This window comes from Zootoca vivipara, chromosome 7 (genome assembly GCF_963506605.1).
Source record: "Zootoca vivipara chromosome 7, rZooViv1.1, whole genome shotgun sequence".
In the NCBI taxonomy this organism is placed as follows: Eukaryota; Metazoa; Chordata; class Lepidosauria; order Squamata; family Lacertidae; genus Zootoca; species Zootoca vivipara.
In genome coordinates, this window is record NC_083282.1 from 55,918,325 (window position 1) to 55,935,862 (window position 17,538).

The following is a 17,538-nucleotide window of genomic DNA, read 5'->3' on the forward strand; positions in this document are numbered from 1 at the left end:
GTGTATGTCTGACTCCCTTTCTAAGTCAATATTTTGTACTTTGCTTCAGCTCTTGAGTTCTAGGGGAAAAAACAAGTAGATCTTGCATGTTTGAAGTCTGCCCACCACTGCAATAGATAATGAAGTTTGTCTTGACATTTTATATCCCAGGAAAAAGCTTTATGAAGCATGTACTTGTTTTGATACAGACTGCTGCTACTTTGTTCTTTATATACGGTATTACCTACGGAATCGGAAGCTGATCTAATAATTCACAGGAATATATCTTACCATTAAAGCAGAGAAAGGGATTTGAGTGTAAAAGGCTTTGTGGTTCTTTTACACTTCATCTTTAGGTTGGTTCACAAATTTATTTTTCATTTTTTATTAGATTTCTAGATTTGTAGCTCTCCACATCAAATAAAGCATAAATCTGAGGTTTATTGATCTCTATAGAGTTTCAAGTGACCTTCCTGGATTTTGGATATAGCCTGCATATAGATGATAGTGTTTCATATGTCCTTTTCTCATTCTAGGGTTGCTCTCTTTGTGAAATAGCAAAAAAGACAAGTGATCCAGAAATATTATAAAAGGCTTGTTTCTTTTTACTTAGAATGGGTTTTTTTCCCCCAAAAGGAGGCTCTCTGTATTCTTTTTGCTGCTTTAATCTGATTTGTGTTGGTTATCTTTCTATTGATTTTTTTTATTGTATTTGTATTGTTTTAATACATTCAATATGTCTTATGAAGGCCTAGACCTTGAAAATAAATTTATACAGATATATATTGTAAGGGGGAGAGATTACAGAGAACCTCCCCCTCTCATCAGGAGCAGTTTGTCCCCAAGCAGCCAGGAAAGCGCGGGGTCTGAAGGGGCTAGTCAGGAAGCGGAGAGAGAGAGCCAGGTCTCCGGCAGCATGGGAGAGCCCCTGCTCCACAGGCGGGAAGAAAGAGAGACGGAAAGGGGAGAGAGGGAAAAGATGGAGCGCAGACCCTTTCACCCGGCAGCGGAATTAAGGAGGAGGAGATAGGGGAGGAGATTCGCTGTCCCGCGACTCTTATGTTGGTCCAGGTCCCGAAAAGGGGCAGTGCCAGATTCTGACACGGAATAAGCGGACATGAAACCGACAGCTCAACACACTGTAAATAACGTGCAACCAATAAAGACTCTTTTAAAGACAAGTATGTGGAAAGTCGTTACTCAAGAGTAGCCGTAATAACCTCTGACATATATATATCTGTGTGTGTATATATATATACACACACAAACCATCATGTTTAAATAAATCCTTCAGGTCTATTTAAAACTGGTGACAACTTTTGCAGTTTTATTTTTAGAACCTGGAATATCTGAGGCAATAAAATATATTAGGGAGCAGACCCATCTTACTAGAGAACCATTGATCCAGTAGATTAAATGCTGGAATTAGACCTGTGCGGTAGCTGACGTTATCTGTAACTGCAACATTTCGTCTTTTGGATACTTCTTTGGTTTCACTCTTCATCTCAAGATCTCCCTGAGCAATAGCTTTCTTAGGACCAACCAAAATGTCACAAAATCCTAACAAATTTGTGAGTTCCCCAGACAACGTACAAGGAGAGTGGGTAAGGGGGGGGGTCCTCATGACTCTGACACCTGGGAGAGGCCAGTCACTCTGCAATCTCCATCTTTGAGCTGAATCTGTATGCCGACCTGGTTACAACACCCAGGCTAGTTTTTGTACTTCCCCCTCCCCCATACTTTGTGTAGCATCTCGCCTGATCGACTTCTGTAGAAGTGGAAAGCTTGTCATGATTTGGTGACATTTTAGTCGGTTCTAGTAAAAAGCATTGCCAATGGAGCAGACCAGAGACAAGAGTGGGCACAGCAACAAATGTGAATTTATTACGTTCGTACGGTTGCTTGGTCCCAGCTCCTGCCAACCTAGCAGTTCGAAAGCATGTCAAAATGCAAGTAGATAAATAGGAACCACTACAGCGGGAAGGTAAACGGCGTTTCCATGTGCTGCTCTGGTTTGCCAGAAGCGGCTTTGTCATGCTGGCCACATGACCTGGAAGCTATACGCTGGCTCCCTCGGCCAATAATGCGAGATGAGCGCGCAACCCCAGAGTCGGTCACGACTGGACCTAATGGTCAGGGGTCCCTTTACCTTTACCTTTACGGTAGACTAGTTTCTCTGTCTTCCATCCAGGCAATCCTAATCTGAATTTGCATACATATTCCAGCCAGGCAACTGCACCCTAGGAGAGTACAAAGCAGGGCTGGTGAGGGCTGTGGCCTGGAAAGCAGGTATGGCCAAGGAAGAGTCATGCGGGCTTGGAAGAGGCTTTTACATTGGCCTCCAGGCCTGTGATTCCTCATCCTTGGTCTACCCCAGTCTACCCGAAACTTCGCCCTCCAGCTGTTTTGGGACTATAACTCCCATCATCCCTAGCTAACAGGACCAGTGGTCAGGGATGATGGGAATTGTAGTCCCAAAACAGCTGGAGTGCTAAGTTTGGCCATCACTGGTCTACACTAACTACAGGTTTTTCTTCATCTGTGCCTGGAGGTGCTAGGGTGGATATGTCTAGATCAGGCATCCCTAAACTTCGGCCCTCCAGATGTTTTGGACTACAATTCCCATCTCCCCCGACCACTGGTCCTGTTAGCTAGGGATCATGGGAGTTGTAGGCCAAAACGTCTGGAGGGCCACAGTTTGGGGATGCCTGGCCTAGATACATCAGCAGGGATTTAAGAGGACCTTCCCATTCATTTTATTTCCTTTCCACATTGTCATGCAGAGTCCATCATTAAGCATCAGATTTGGAGATGGCTTTAAAGAACAGCAAGGTGTTAGGCATGTGCCACTTTGGAGGGCACTTTTTGGATTTCCTGGCCCAGTGGCCCTAACACCTTAGAAATTCTAGGCTGCTAGGGTAGTGTATATAGATCTAAAAGCTTGATAACTGAAAACATTGTAATGGCTGTGCTATTTCTGTGTTGTTTTCATCATATGGAAGAATTAAAAAGGAGGGTGGACAGCTCGTTTTCCAGCAAAGTGGCCTCATTTGCCTTCCCTTTCCACCACCCTTTTGCATTCTATTCCTGATCATAGTCAGCAAGTGTTTCTACCTTTGTGCTCCTTTCACTTGTTTAAATAAGCAGTGGTTCAGGTTAGGGGTGTATTTCAGTTCCTCCGTTGCACCAATAAACAAAGCATCAAGCAACAGCAGATGTAATTTATAGACTGCAAAGAGACGTAATAATAAAGTCTGTTTATTACAGCAATTAACATATCTGCTCTCCTAAGCATGCTTTCACAGTTAGAGCAAAAAAGTGCTTACTTCAAGTGCATAGTTTACAGAAAGAAAATACAAAAGAAGGAACTGGAGTCAAGCAAGCTGGTTTGAAAACGGGCATTGGGAAGAAAAGGGAATTAATCAGCCAGAAGGCCAATCGATCGGCAAGTATTTCAGTGAAAGATACAGACATGATAGGCATCTATAATTTATAATACAACCTTGTAAAACCACCTTGTTAGAGCAGAAGTCTTTGGGCTTTATGTTGTTACAACCCAAAATATATCTGTTAAGTGCTACAAGAAAATCAGCTGTGCCGTGAGGGTTTTACTGATCCAGTTGGAAGAGGGTCCTGCTGTGTCAGTGTTGAGAAGCACTGGAATGTATATAGAACATGCTCAGCAGGCTTGCATCAGTAATAAAGTCAGTGGGGCTTCTCTGATTTTACCTTAGCTAAGGTTTTGGGCCATGTAGAATGATCCATTTCATTTGAGCAAGGTAATCTCAGTAACATCCAGCAAGATGTCGATGAGCCTTACTTTGTATCAATATAGAATCATATATATCACATACAATCCATGAATATGTATTTTTAGCACCATTTTTTTTCACTAGAAAAATTTCCCCAACCAAAAGGCTCATAAGATTTTAAGGGCACATACAGCAATTTTGTACAGATATGTGTGTTGAAATGGCCTTGGAGTCATCCAAAGCATTCAAATACTCAGTGGGCCACATAAATGGAGATATTATTTTCAGAGGGATACAAAAGTTCTGAAGTACACAGTGAATTCGGATAACAGGTTTTCAGTTAAGGTTTTGACAAAGGAGACTCTATTGTATAGGTTTCAAATAAACGTGTTACTGGTACATGTATTGCAATGCCTTCATCTCTGCAATGTAAATAAATGGATAAACATTTAGGACTCCAAAGAGATATGTCAGACTATCATAATCATCCAATTGTGGGACTGGAAATCCTCCAGGGGAACCATCCTGCATTACAAATTGCAATTACGTTCTTTTGTGAAGTGCACTTGATTATTGAGCATACAAATTTGATTATTTATCCTGCTTTATAAAAGCCTCTTTTAGCAAATACAGACTGGATTCCATAAAACAATTACACTATTTCTGGCTGGCTTTCTTTAGTGTTATAATGATATTCTCACAGTCATTAATTTAATTTTAAGGAGACACTGGTAAAGCTGTCATCTTAGTTAAAAGTGAATGCTTGTGTATCAAGGATAAATGACCACCACCACCTAGTTCTCAATACATTTTTTTTTAAAAAAATAAATCAATACTACAAAGGGTGTATTCTAAAAATTCTCATAAATATTTTCTCTCTCTGAAAGGGTATGTAATAGAATGTGAATTATCTACATAGCAGAATCCTTTGTGCACTTACAAACAATCCTGTTTTCTCTTCTCAGTGTACAATATTATACAACAGATATGCATGGCTTATTAAGGACATCCAGTTAGCAGGAAGATGAGTTGACCTGTCTATCCAGTGTAGAAAAAGTCATTTATTGATATCATGCAAAATAGATAAAAATAGCTGGTTTCTATGGCTACTGAGGCTGGAAGACTACATTTCTATTTAGGTTCCTATAAGATGGAATCCAGAGAGCAAAAAGGGGAGAAGAAATAAACGTAGCCTGCTTCGGGGACATTTTCTGCCTTAGTGTTTCCCTGTCCTCAATTCAAGTAAGACTCCTTTTTACTGACAAGAGCTGGAGATCGAGATCAGACCAACCAGTATGGCATAGCAAGGCAAGAACTTTCTGCATGATAGGCACAATTACAATGAGATCTAAAAATAGTTAATATAGAAACATCTATTTTCATCTACCATTATGTCCAGGGGGTTTCCCACAAAGAAGCCTGAATAGACATTTCGGAGTTGGGATGCAATGTGAGCAAACAAAACAAGACACAGAAGGCATTCAATCTTCAAGATAGGCTCAAGATTTTCCGTGCAGTAAGATCTGAACAAATCTTCCGCAGCAGAGGGGGATGGACTGTGGGGCTATGCTAGGAACATTTAAGACTCGCTTCTTGTCCCTGCTGCAGAGATATGTCCTGACATGACCCAACTGACTGTCTCTTGTTAACTACTACACAGTTTGGTCTTGCCAGCTCTAAAAGTTGGCCAAAGTATCGCAGATGAACAGAGCATGTGTAACAAGTAACAGCTACCAGTGATGGGGGCAGGTGGAGGTTTAATATGGGGCACGACCCATAATTATGGCAGAAGAAACCTTCCTAAACATGACATCCTTTATAATGAACTTGGAGGCAGCAGACTTTTTCAGAGGGAGTGACATGCAAAGGCATCAAGGTCTATGCCAAGTTGTATTTCTGCCCGTGCCCTCAAGTACTCTTATTTGCTCCCCTTGTTACAGGCAGTGCCTTTATCTATTTCTTCAGCCATTCCAGTACCACAATCCCTACCATTTCTGATGTCCATGACATACTGTAGATTTACATCTAGGAACTGCAGGACATATTCCCCATGGATGATACATGCATTCTGGATGCATTAGATACCCCAGTGTTTTAAATGAGTCTTCTTATTTGGCGATCACTTGTAGCTGAGTAAGATTGTCTTCCATAAACACGGTTTTATGGTGACTGTGACTGTGGAGGCCAATTCTGGAACATGTGGCTTGAAAATGACTATATAATGAGTCTCGATACCCTGGTTGTCGGTTAATGGCAGTAAACATATTGTTATGGGTTGTCAGGCAGACCCCCCTAAAATCTTAAATTAGTAAATGCTATCATTTAGCTCATATTTGGAGTATTAAGGGAAGATACAAAGAGCAGTGTAAAAATACAGGCTATGCCACTTATCCTGTTCAAGATGTCATTACACTGTATATGTGCCTTAATTCTCCAAATGAAACACAATCCTTGGTTAAGTGCCAAGAACCTTGGAATCTCATGCACTGCTCAGAGGAGGTTTGGGTGGCTGTTAAGGACACATCAGTACCTTTAAATGTGGAGAGTTTTGAACATCCATGGAGGTCACGGGAATTACAGTAACAGTGAATATGGACCACTATCATTAGCTCTGGCCTAGCAAGTGTTTGGAGGCACACTTAGAATCATAGAATCATAGAGTTGGAAGAGACCACAAGGGCCATCCAGTCCAACCCCCTGCCAAGCAGGATTCCATCCCTTTTCAAAGACTCTCTGCTCAAGTTCAAAGGAACTAACTTCCAAGGTAGCTGTGATTCTCAAAGCCTACAGCTAGATATAAGTACTGTATGTGTTTAAGTAGTTTGTCAAAAGGAATGGACTGAAGCTTGTGCTTTATCGCTAACATTTAGCTCTTGTATAGCACCTTTGACCCTGAATACATACAATATTACTGTTATCTCCAATGACACAATCAGTGTCATTGTTCCCAGAAGAGGAACTTGTTAGAGTCATATATCAAAGACAGAAAGAGTTAACTGTTTGTCTTTGTAACTTCTCAGCAAGTTCTCCGCCCTGTGGAAAAACAGCTTTCATGAGCCTAACTAAAGAAACATTTGAGTTTCTAATTTATTTCACAAAGATATATAATTGCCTTGTAATGTTTCCGGTAGGTCCAAGGTGTGTACATCCAAGGATCTCAAAGCTGCTGGGTTTAACCAATGCCCACTTCTAGGTTATACATACAGTATGTATTTCAGAGAACGTAGGACATTTTAAAACAAAAATAAATTGCTGTGCACTAGCTAGGCTCCAGCATAATTAAGAGTAAACTTAGACTATATGTGTATACACAGATAAATATATAAATCTATATAGACTTTACTTGAATAATTAGTGGTCTATATACACGTGTTGGTCACTCATAAATGTGACTGTGCGAATTGACTGCAGGTACATTCAATAAACAGATGGGGTAGGTAACAATTCTTTCCATTAATCAGAGATGCAGAATCAATCCAGCCCCCAGTTTTGTATACTGCATACATAAATATGCACAGGATTTCAACCAATTTCAATATAGTGCTTGTTGCTTACAATGATAATTATGACAAGATTTGGTCACTGCAGTATTTTCTATGGCTAGACAAAATAATATAAAACATTTTCAGCCACCCTCTAAAAAATTCATAAATTCACTGACCACCCAAGCATTCAGCTTTGAAATTCAGAGAACACTTCAGATGGTTATAGCAATAGGCTATAAGTAGAAGGTAAGAGACACTGAGTAGATGTTTGGTTTTCTTTGTTTCTGTCTCCTGAGGGACTGTATCCTTGCAAGCAAGAAAGCCATGAACGTTTAGACTCTGGTCTAACCTCATCCCAAAACTTATATCTACTGACCCTGTAGAAATAAAGTGCTTCTTATAGCCACATCAGCCGCAGTGCAAAAAGAAAAAACCCATACAGCTGTATTGTGATTTTTTTAAAGTATCCTTTCAACTTTAGGTAACACTGGAATGCAGTAACTGTACAACCTGAAATTAACCTGATACGTATATTTTTGTAATACCTTTAAATGCCAGTCATTTATTGGATTTATTCCTATTTCACAGTTTAAGATTCTAGCATTAGTAGTGCAAGTGTACATAGCAGAGAGGTTTAGGTTGGGAAAGATGTTCATGTTTATAATTTAGCGCAGTTTCTTCTTGGGGGTCTTCAGGAAGCTGTACAACAAGGTATTTGACTCATTCTCCTTTCCTTGGCTTCATTCCTGCAATTTGTGCATGTCCTGCACCGTCCAGTTGGTCACAAAAACTTGTCATTTACCTGAAATGGGTGCAATGAAAGTTGTCTTAGCAATATCACCTCTGTCAAAAGATCAAAACAAAGCACAACTTTGAAGAAAGCTTCATCACACACACAAAGTTTTGTTTCCTACCTTACCATTAAACATTTGGGAGACATTCTGGCTCCGAGCAAGACTACTATTTATCCAGACAGACGATATATTATCTATCTTGAAAGATACCCTGAAGCAAAGTTGTAGGCAATTAGTTTTAATGCTAAATATCTCTCTCTCTCTCTCTCTCTCTCTCTCTCTCTCTCTCTCTCTCTCTCTCTCTCTCACACACACACACACACACACACACACACACCCCTGACTAACTTCCCACTCACCTACTGTACTGTTTATTGACTGTTGATGCTCATTCATTTTTAAACATCTTTCTCAAAGTTGAAAAACTGCAAATATTATTATGTTTCTTTCGGATGCACATGTTCCCAAACAAAAATGAGTCATTTGCATCCATATATTGCAGTATTGATACTTGGAAAAGATAAACTAGCAGGTTAAGCAACTCTAAGCCATATGATTTAGAGTCGAAACAAAATAAAAAAAATCCTTCCAGTATCACCTTAGAGATCAACACTGAAGCCTGCCAATGTAATTCTAGAGACAAGGATGAGGGCAAAAACAATGTCACTGCTTGATTAGTTCTGATACAGCCTTGTCTGAATGTACGTGTATGTGGAACTCTGCTTACATTATTGCCTTCCATAGGGATGAACATATTAAATACGTTTTGTTGGAAATGGCTTCCTTAGAGGGTAAGAACTTATCTTGGAAATGGTAGCAAGCGGTTTGTCTGGAAAACATCAAGGGCTATATGGTTATGTATATGGGGGGGGGACTTATTAAGCATGATGGGAGATGGTTTGGTAGTTCCAAGTAAATGTATATGTTTGTCCTGGTGCAAGCTTTGGAGGAAAAAAATCCCAGTTATGCAGTTTTCAGAATGGTTCAATCTAAACTGCAGAAATGTCTGCTCTGGTGGATGCCAATTGGCTAGCACCCCCAGATTTGTACAAGGCGGCATAGATAACACAACATCTTAAAGTGATGATGTTGAGGATTTAATGGCAGCAAGACACGTATTTTATGGAGATGAGACTTGCACACTTTTTGTGGCTAAAATGTGGTTAGAATGCATTTTGAATGCTCTTCGAGATGCCAATGAATCTAAAATATATTGATCCTACATCAGAAATAAGCTTCCACTGAGTTCAGTGGGACTCGCTGTATAAGGTGGTGTATAAGGTGGTGGTATCAAAAGAGCACTCTTTGTTGTGATGGCCAAATTGTACCAGGGTGACTTCCATTGTTAGATGAGTTAGGCTGCTTTCCTAGCCTTGTTTTTGTGTGTATTTGAACTAGCCAAAGTCTTGTATGCATGTCTTCATTCAGCTCCATGGCAATGAGAAGGAGAAAAGGACTCCTGTGAACTTTTAAAACTGATTCTGTGAGGAGATGAATCCTCATTGTGACTTCATGCCCATTATTTTACTGCTCTTTAGAATTACAGGTTTGGAACATTTCAACCCTCTCCTACAGCAACATCGTTCCCTAGAACTTGACAAAGATTGATTAAAACCTATTTAGTTTCTATTTTCTCTTTACAAAAAGAGGGGAGGGAGACCCCCTTCCCTGGAATGACATCATATTTAGCTCATAGTTGGTTATCTTTACTGGACACAAATTTTACATTCCCATTATGGGTTATTGGGTAAGAAAAAAGAACAATTGCTGTGTGATTCTTGGCAATCAGCCAGACTTGTAAGTCCTCCTAAAAGGAGCTCAAATCACCAGCACGTACAGCTTTGCTACTATGGTGCAAATCTGGTCTCTTGGCAGAGATGAGAAGCTTGGAAAGGTTAAGAGAGTTTATCATAAGATAAACTTGCATGCCACCCACAGCCAGCTCATCGGATACTTCCAGGGCTAGATTTATTCTGTATTAATCTCCTGTGCCCCATAGAATAAAGATCTGTGATGTGACATCCATCATATCATGCCCTCATGATAAAAAGCAGTAATGGTTCCCAGAAGATGGCCCACCAGGCTGTCTTGGGTGAACCATGCACACTTTTCCTGTGCCTGATGGCAGAAAAAGATGTTATATTCGAAAAGGGCAGAATTCAAGCCAAGGCTACAAAGAAAGCATCAAGGGGTGCATTCCCAAGTCTTCCTTTGCAGCCATAGCTTGAATTTTAAAAGTATCTAATTCAATTCGGGATCACAAATGAAGGAACAATCTTCCTCTGCAGTTTCAGTCAGCTGGTGTCAGGTGACTGACAGGTAGGCATCCCTTCCCATCTGCCCAAGTGGCTCATGGAGGATTGGCCCCTATGCATCTGACTCTTTAGCCAGATCCAGTTTCTCACCCCTAATATAAACACACTGGAACACCATGCATTAGAATTATAGTTCCAGCTCAGGAAATTTTACACTGTCAAGGGCCAGGCGACTTGCTGTATGTAGTAGTAATAGCAGTACTGTAGTATTTGTTCATTTTAGAATACCTAACTGTGAAGATGCGGAAAATGAAAGGGTGGAAGGTCAATGAAAAAGAGGAGGATTGGTTTGAAAAGATACTGAATTATTTGGGGAGGTTTGAACAATTTGGGGTAATTAAAATGTTAAAAGTTAAATAAGCCTTGTGGAGTGTGGAGCTTAATATATATAGAATTGTACACATGGTTGATTTGAATATGTTTTCATTGTTTATGTACATCCAATGTATCAGAAGCCTGGGGGGTTTCACTGTCTGTGTTTGGTGTTGGTGATTTAAATAAAATTTATTATTATTTTTTAAAAAAGCAGTAGTATTCATTCATTCATTATTATTAATTAGATCTCATATCCCACACTTAATTACAAGGTCCCAAGCTGGGTTACAACAATGGAAAAATACAATATTAAAATCAGTTAAAACAAGTATATTGATATAGTTAAAAGGCTCCCTTCTCTCTCATGCCTTTTTTGGTTTTAGTGAATAATTGAAATGGGTTCAACAGTTAACAGGGTGGCCCTGTGTCCAACTTTACGTAGGGCAATCCTCTGTTTGAGGACATCCTCTCTTGGGAGGACTATCCAGTCCAAGTTAAGCTTAAAACCATAAGGAGGAGGAGCTGCAAGGTCTTCAACTTGCCCAACTGTGAGGACCTGGGACAGCAGACTGAGCAGGCACATAAGGTCACCTGGTCACAGTCTTTCCCATTGTGCTGTGATGCACTGTATCTCTAAATAGCTGTACTTACCACACCTGTATATATTTTTCTGAATTTCTTCTTCTTTTTCAATGTGCAAGTGGCAACGCTTCAATAGAAAGGGGGGCATCTACTAGATTTTATAGGAAAGTGTATGGCAGAATGTTCATTAAGATAATCCAACATAAGCACATTAATGCTTTGTTTCTAAATGAACTTTCAAATTAATTTTGATTATATCCGGAGGATTTTGCAGACAGCTTTCTTACACAATAGATCAGGCATCCCCAAACTTCAGCCCTCCAGATGTTTTGGACTACAATTCCCATCATCCCTGACCACTGGTCCTGTTAGCTAGGGGTCATGGGAGTTGTAGGTCGAAACATCTGGAGGGCCGCAGTTTGGGGATGCCTGCAATAGATTAAAAAAACCCTAATAAAGTGGTATCTTAAAGAAGCTAACAGAATCTTTTTAGTCATGATACCCACCGTCTCTAAGGCTCAGAGTAATTCTAAATAGGACACCGTGCAGAACTGCCATTTTGCCCAGCTTGGCTTCTGGATCCTCAGTTACATTCCTGTCTGCACAGAGTGAGGTTTTTTTTCCTCCCAAGCCTGCAAAGTCTCTAGGGGAGAAAAACAAGGAGAGAGAAATAAATGTAATAAAGCAGATTAACGTCTTCCACATTCTCCTCTTCCCACTGCCGGCAATGATGAGAGAGCCCATCATTCACATAATGGGTTCATCTCTTCCTGCCAGTATTCCTTCCTGAGCTAATCCATCAAGCTCCATGGGAGAGCCGAAAGGAGAGGGGCAGCATCTCTGTGAGGGACATAGAGCTAGGTTCTCCCCACTCAGCCTCCATCAGAAACACCATTCCTTTGGTTTGCTCCAACCTCTCCGTTGACACCTCCACAAATCTATGGTGATGTTAAAAATAATTATGACGATGCAGAGATGCTAGTGCAGGAGCAGGAAACCCTTTTTCCTGTTGAGGGCCACATTCTGTCAGGGGTAACCCTGTTAGTGGGCACATGATTATTGTGGGTAGGGCCAGAACAGGCCAGACCAAAAAAAACCAAGTGGGGACACACCTTTTCTCTCTTTTTTTCTGGCACCCCTTTCTCTCTCTCACACTTTCTGACATCCTCTCTCTCTGTCCTGTCTCCCTGCACAGCAGGCTGTTGGTGGAGGGAAAGCTTGCTCTTCCCAGAGGTCTAAACTAATAGCTTGCAAAGGGCTTTTGAAATTAAGTCAGGGGCTGTAGAAAATTTGTCTGGAGGCCACATGCAGCCCTGTGCTGATGGGTGCTGCACCCTTCAGCCCCCCCCCTCCAGAGCAGAGCCATGAGAGTGGGCAGGAGTGGGCATGCAAGGTAGCCTACAAGGGTAATAGCATCATACCACAGTTGCTGCGCTCCTCCAGCTCAACAGAGAGAAGTAAGATGATTCACAAAGAAAAGGTCACACTGCTGTCTCTTGCTCAGCGCTGGCCTCTTCCTTCTTCCTCTTCATCTTGCAGAAGCCATGGAGCCCACAGAAGCAAGCAAAGGTGAACTGGGGCATCCCCTGGGACAGGCAAAGGACCGGAGCATCCAAGGAAATCTATACAAAGTAAGGTGAGAGAAGAGAAAAGCTTGGGTTTCTTTCCCCGCTTTCCAACAGAGCATCTCTTACTTTCACTTTAGAGCAGTGTTCCAGATGCTCACTGCATTAGAGAACGGCAGGTTTTCCACCTACAATGAATCTCAGCTCCCCCACTTAAAGCCTCTAAATAGTGGGGGGTTGGGGGACCGAAGCTCAGTGGTGAGGCATATGCTTTGCAAGCAAAAGGTCCCAGGGTTCAATCCTTAGCATCTCCAGTTAAACATCTTTCCCTGAGACCCCTGCAAATAATCAGAGAAGATCGTCCTGCACCAGATGGGCAAGGCCTCACCTGGTTGGTAGAAGGCAGCACCCTATGTTCCTTGAACATGGATAGCTGCTGCTGCCATCCGCAATCAGATTCAATCAGTGGTGCATCTACATTTGGGGGCCCCCGAAGTTTAAACTGTTATGGGGGAGCCCTTCACAACCAGCAATAAGGTCTGGGTAACCACTGCTATCTTCTTAATTGGGTTATTCTACAACACATCACCACAATTTTTTTAAAAAATTAACTACTACATCTCAGTTTTTCATTAAAATTGCTGTACTGGATTGTTGTGTATTGAGTCAAAGGATTTTATATCTGTATTATTATTGTCTGTATTTGCATTAGGATAAAGTAACTGCCTTTTGGTTCCAGAGGGTACAGCTACTATTGGTTCATTTAAGCTGCTGTATTATGTCAAGAGAGCTGAAATCACAAACCCCACGTCACAACAGGATTATCTCATGTCAAAGTCACTGGTGCGAACAAAAATTTCCTATGTCTTATAGTTTGAGTTATTGGAGGGAGGGGATGAAAATTAGGAAAATGTTACATATATGCATGATGTACTTTTTAAAGCAAATTTTTAAAGCCATGTGGACTAAGGTCGCTTCTGGGGCTTCTCTGAGGCCCTGAAACTTAAGCTTCATTAGTTTCATAGTAGATCCACCCCTGGATTCAATCCACGATTCCTACCGCCAATATATAGTTTTGACACTCCTCCCCACTTTGTGTTTTGCTTTGTTCCCAACAAAGGCCACCAGAAACTCATCTTTGAAAAACCTGTTTCTGTAAATAATATTATGTGGAAATGATTTCCTTTGCAAACACTTCAAAATGAAATGCACACTGTAGCTGGGTTTGCCAGCGGCGCACGCACACACACACACACACACACACCATGCACACATGAAACTACATATGTCTTTCATGAAAATACAGATTATTTTTTATATAATATATTTTTATTAATTTTCCAATTAAAAACAATTATATCACATCCATTATTTCAAATTATACAAATACATATCAATCAGACCGAATGTTATGCCAAAATTTTCTAAAATTTCCGGGGTTCCCATGCTTCAAGAAATTGGGGATTCCTCGCAGCTGCCCACTGCCGTCTTTTTCTAAAGTCCAAATTGTCACTCAAAGTCTATAATAGTCCCAATCTTTCCCCTACAGTCACAAAGATGCTTTCCTCTTTCATCCGATTTCCCCCCCGCTGCTGAGATAAGTATCAAACGAGATTTCACATATGTTCTTTCTCCTGTATGAGTTAATCAGTCCGGCCTCCCCATAAATCTTCTTGGTCTGGAGCGTCCCTGTTGCGTCGGTCTTTCAACACTGAGCAGCGCCATCTTAGAAAACTCAAATCACTTTCGTTTTCTTCTCATTAACGATCTTTATGAAATTTACAGCTTTTCCAGGCAGAAGACCCAGCCGTCACCTTATGCATAGACTCTTGATAAATTAGTGGCTCTCCTTGCCCTATAGCTGAACTTAGCTTCAGGTCGCTGTTCAAATTCAAAGTGCGTCACTCATAAATCCTCCGAACGCTTTCCAGGCACTCCTTCTATCCAATTAGAGGGGGGCTTCTCTCGTCCGCAATTTTACATCTTCAAAAAGTATACTCAGTATCAACAGTTTATAAAGTTCAACTCCCACAGATATCTTTTATTTCTCGTTCGTTCCAAACAAGCAAGGACATCACGTCCGGGAAGGTATGGAGTAACTCGTAGAGTATATGAAAAAAAACAAAAAAAAACTCACTTCCCTTGTCGTTCCGTCCCCATCAATCCTTCTTCCAGATAAAATACAGCCTTTGACTCCTCACCCTCAGCAGCGTAAATTCCTCGGCAGTAAACAGAGCTTCTGCCCCTCCTTCTGAAGCATGTCCATGAATTTGAACCTAATTATCTTCTTTAATCATGGAGATCCCGCCATGCAGTTTGGCGTCCGGGAGTTCCGACATTCCTCATAAGTGCTTAGCCCAAGCCCCCCCCCCACTCCTTGAACAGTCGGAGTGGGTTTGGGGGCATCGTGGGCCAGCGGCCCCTCTCCGTAACCCCCGGAGAGGGTAGGGGGTTGCCATTTACTCCCCTAGCAACCGCCAAATTCCTCATGAAGGTCGGAGGGATGGAAAAGAGGTCAGCCATTCCTGCAGGCAGAACCGGAAGCCTCTCATGAAAATACAGATTAGGTATGGGTCACCTCACATCTCTCACATTAGAAATGAAATGGGTGAAATGAAATGGGTGGGTGTTCCTGATCTTCATCATTCCGCCTCATTGTTTCTGACTATGGTCCAGTGACTCACGTGTTATCTTTGTGGTATGGTTGTTGCTGCAAAGCCATTCACCCACTTCTGGCTTCCATTTGGCCATTCACACACTTCTGGCTTCCATTTGGCACCAGTAATGTATGGATGTTCTAATCATTCACCTTTCCTACATCAGCGTGGCTAGCTGAGGCGGCAGAGTACAGCTTCATCATTGTAGGTTTGAGCCCCACATTGGGCATGAATAATTGCTATCATGAATTTGGTATCTATTGACTCATTCATCCCATGTTTTATATCCCAGCCTTTCTCGCAAACTCTCTCAAGGCAGGTCACACTCAAATAAAAGATGCAATGAAACCAGTCAATAAAACAATAACATCACCTCAAAAGATAGGTGGAGCAATGAGTGTAAAGGTTACCTTTGTAAAGGAAGCTAAATTCAACATACTGGGCTATTTTTCAGCTGGAACTTGGTGGAACTCAGTCCTGGCATCTCCTAGGTGGGTCTCATTGCCATGTATAAGAGAACAAGGGAGGCTGTTCACAGTGAGTTCTGGCACCTCTTTTTCTAGAAAAATAACACAGCATTCCCCCCACCACGCAATGCTCAGTCCTCCATCCAGGCAAGCAAAAGGCATAATCATGAATCAACGTTAAACAATGGCTTGGAGGCCAACTTGACCACAAAGGATATGAACTAAGCGACAGCCTAGTTGGCCTAATTGCAGAGCAATGTGAAGCAATGTGGGCACCGGTCATTTCCCTCACTCCATCTCTGCGACGTTGTTTTTAAAATGAGGTTTCATCTTAAGATGAAAAAATGTCTAGGGCCTGAACTCTCGTCGGGGATCATAGAGACTCCAGCAAAGCCCTAACAATTCTTTTCTCTGCACAAAGCTTGTGAAGCAAAATCAAACATACGGAGTCCAAATGACTTGTTTTTTCTTCCCCACCCCCCTGCCCCCTGCCACCATCCGCACTCCTACCCCCGCTGAATCACAGCATTCCAACCTGCAAATTACCTCAGCCACATTAAAAAGAAAAGGCGAAAGCCAAAATCCCCCGTTTGCGATGGTTGCTCTTCAATAGCTCGGCTGGCACTCAGGGCATGATTAAGGCCTCCAAGGTTACAGGGAATATTTGACTGACCTTCCAACTTCAAACACAGCCTCTCGGCATTCATTAAATAAACCTTCAGCACCTCAGAACAGTCAGTTCTACATGGCAATAAAAATTGCATCCCTCCCATCCTGTAACCTGGGAACCAGAGGAGGCTCGCTTTATCCTTTCTGCTTCAGCCTGACCTTGTCTTTGCAGTGACAAGCCCTGCCTTCAGCACAAAGCAGTCCCTGTGCAGATAAGCAAGACAAATGCACACCTCCCATTGAACTCACTTATTCAGCTGCATGCTCGCCACCCCCACCCCCACCCCACCCCGTTTCATTTGACAGGTTTTGGTATACCTGTCTTCCAGACACCTAGTTTAAATAAGGCCCCTGATGCTTCCTCTGAGACTCACAAAGAAATGACTAGGGACTCCTTAATGAGTCTTCCTGTCTGCAAGGTTTGTGAGCAGACCGCCAGCTCCGTACCTCTCTCAGCTGCTTTTATTGCAAGCGTGCAAAAGAGTTTTCTGAGGTGATGGCCAGGAGACAGCCAGTTCTACCAAATGAAGCCGTTGCAAGGCTAGTTATGCAGTCACAAAAGTGAACTCATACTTTGCTTTCTGCCTGCAATTTTGCTGTCAATCCTCTCTAGGTAAATGGCATTGTCAGAAAGTGTTAGAATACCTTAGTTGACACCAGATTCCATTAAAGGAAGGCAAAGGAAATAGGAAAAAGGAAACCCACATCCTTAAATTTTCAGCTTCTGTGTTTATATTCCCCCCCTCAGGTTTTCATGTTAAAAACAAAAACACTTGCTAAAAGCAAAGTAGGGGAATAAAATGAATGCCAAACATCACAAATCACCAGAAAAAATCAAAGTTTTTAAGCCATTTTCTTTATTTTCTTAAGTTTTTTATTGAATACATAGCATAAGGAAAAGTGTATATAAATACAATGTGTACACCCAGGAAGAAAGTGTGTCACATACTGTTTTTTA

General features: G+C 41.6%; 1 protein-coding gene across 4 annotated transcripts in view; it reads right to left on the reverse strand.

The window, feature by feature from the left end:
* Positions 1-4,532: 4,532 nt before the first annotated feature.
* Positions 4,533-17,538, reverse strand: part of BLACAT1 (BLACAT1 overlapping LEMD1 locus) — a 28,952-nt gene continuing 15,946 nt past the window's right edge. For 2 of the 4 annotated variants that reach the window (XM_060277098.1, XM_060277097.1), the window contains 3 exons: positions 12,644-12,844; positions 11,729-11,865; positions 4,533-8,018 (listed from right to left, as the gene is read on the reverse strand). In XM_060277098.1, coding sequence (XP_060133081.1) covers positions 12,704-12,805 — 102 coding nt within the window. In that variant the 5' untranslated portion in view covers positions 12,806-12,844 and the 3' untranslated portion in view covers positions 4,533-8,018; positions 11,729-11,865; positions 12,644-12,703. Of the gene's footprint in view, positions 8,019-11,728; positions 11,866-12,643; positions 12,845-15,854; positions 16,371-16,457; positions 16,822-17,538 lie in introns of those variants that run through there. The other 2 variants (XM_060277096.1, XM_060277095.1) reach the window with 2 other exon arrangements.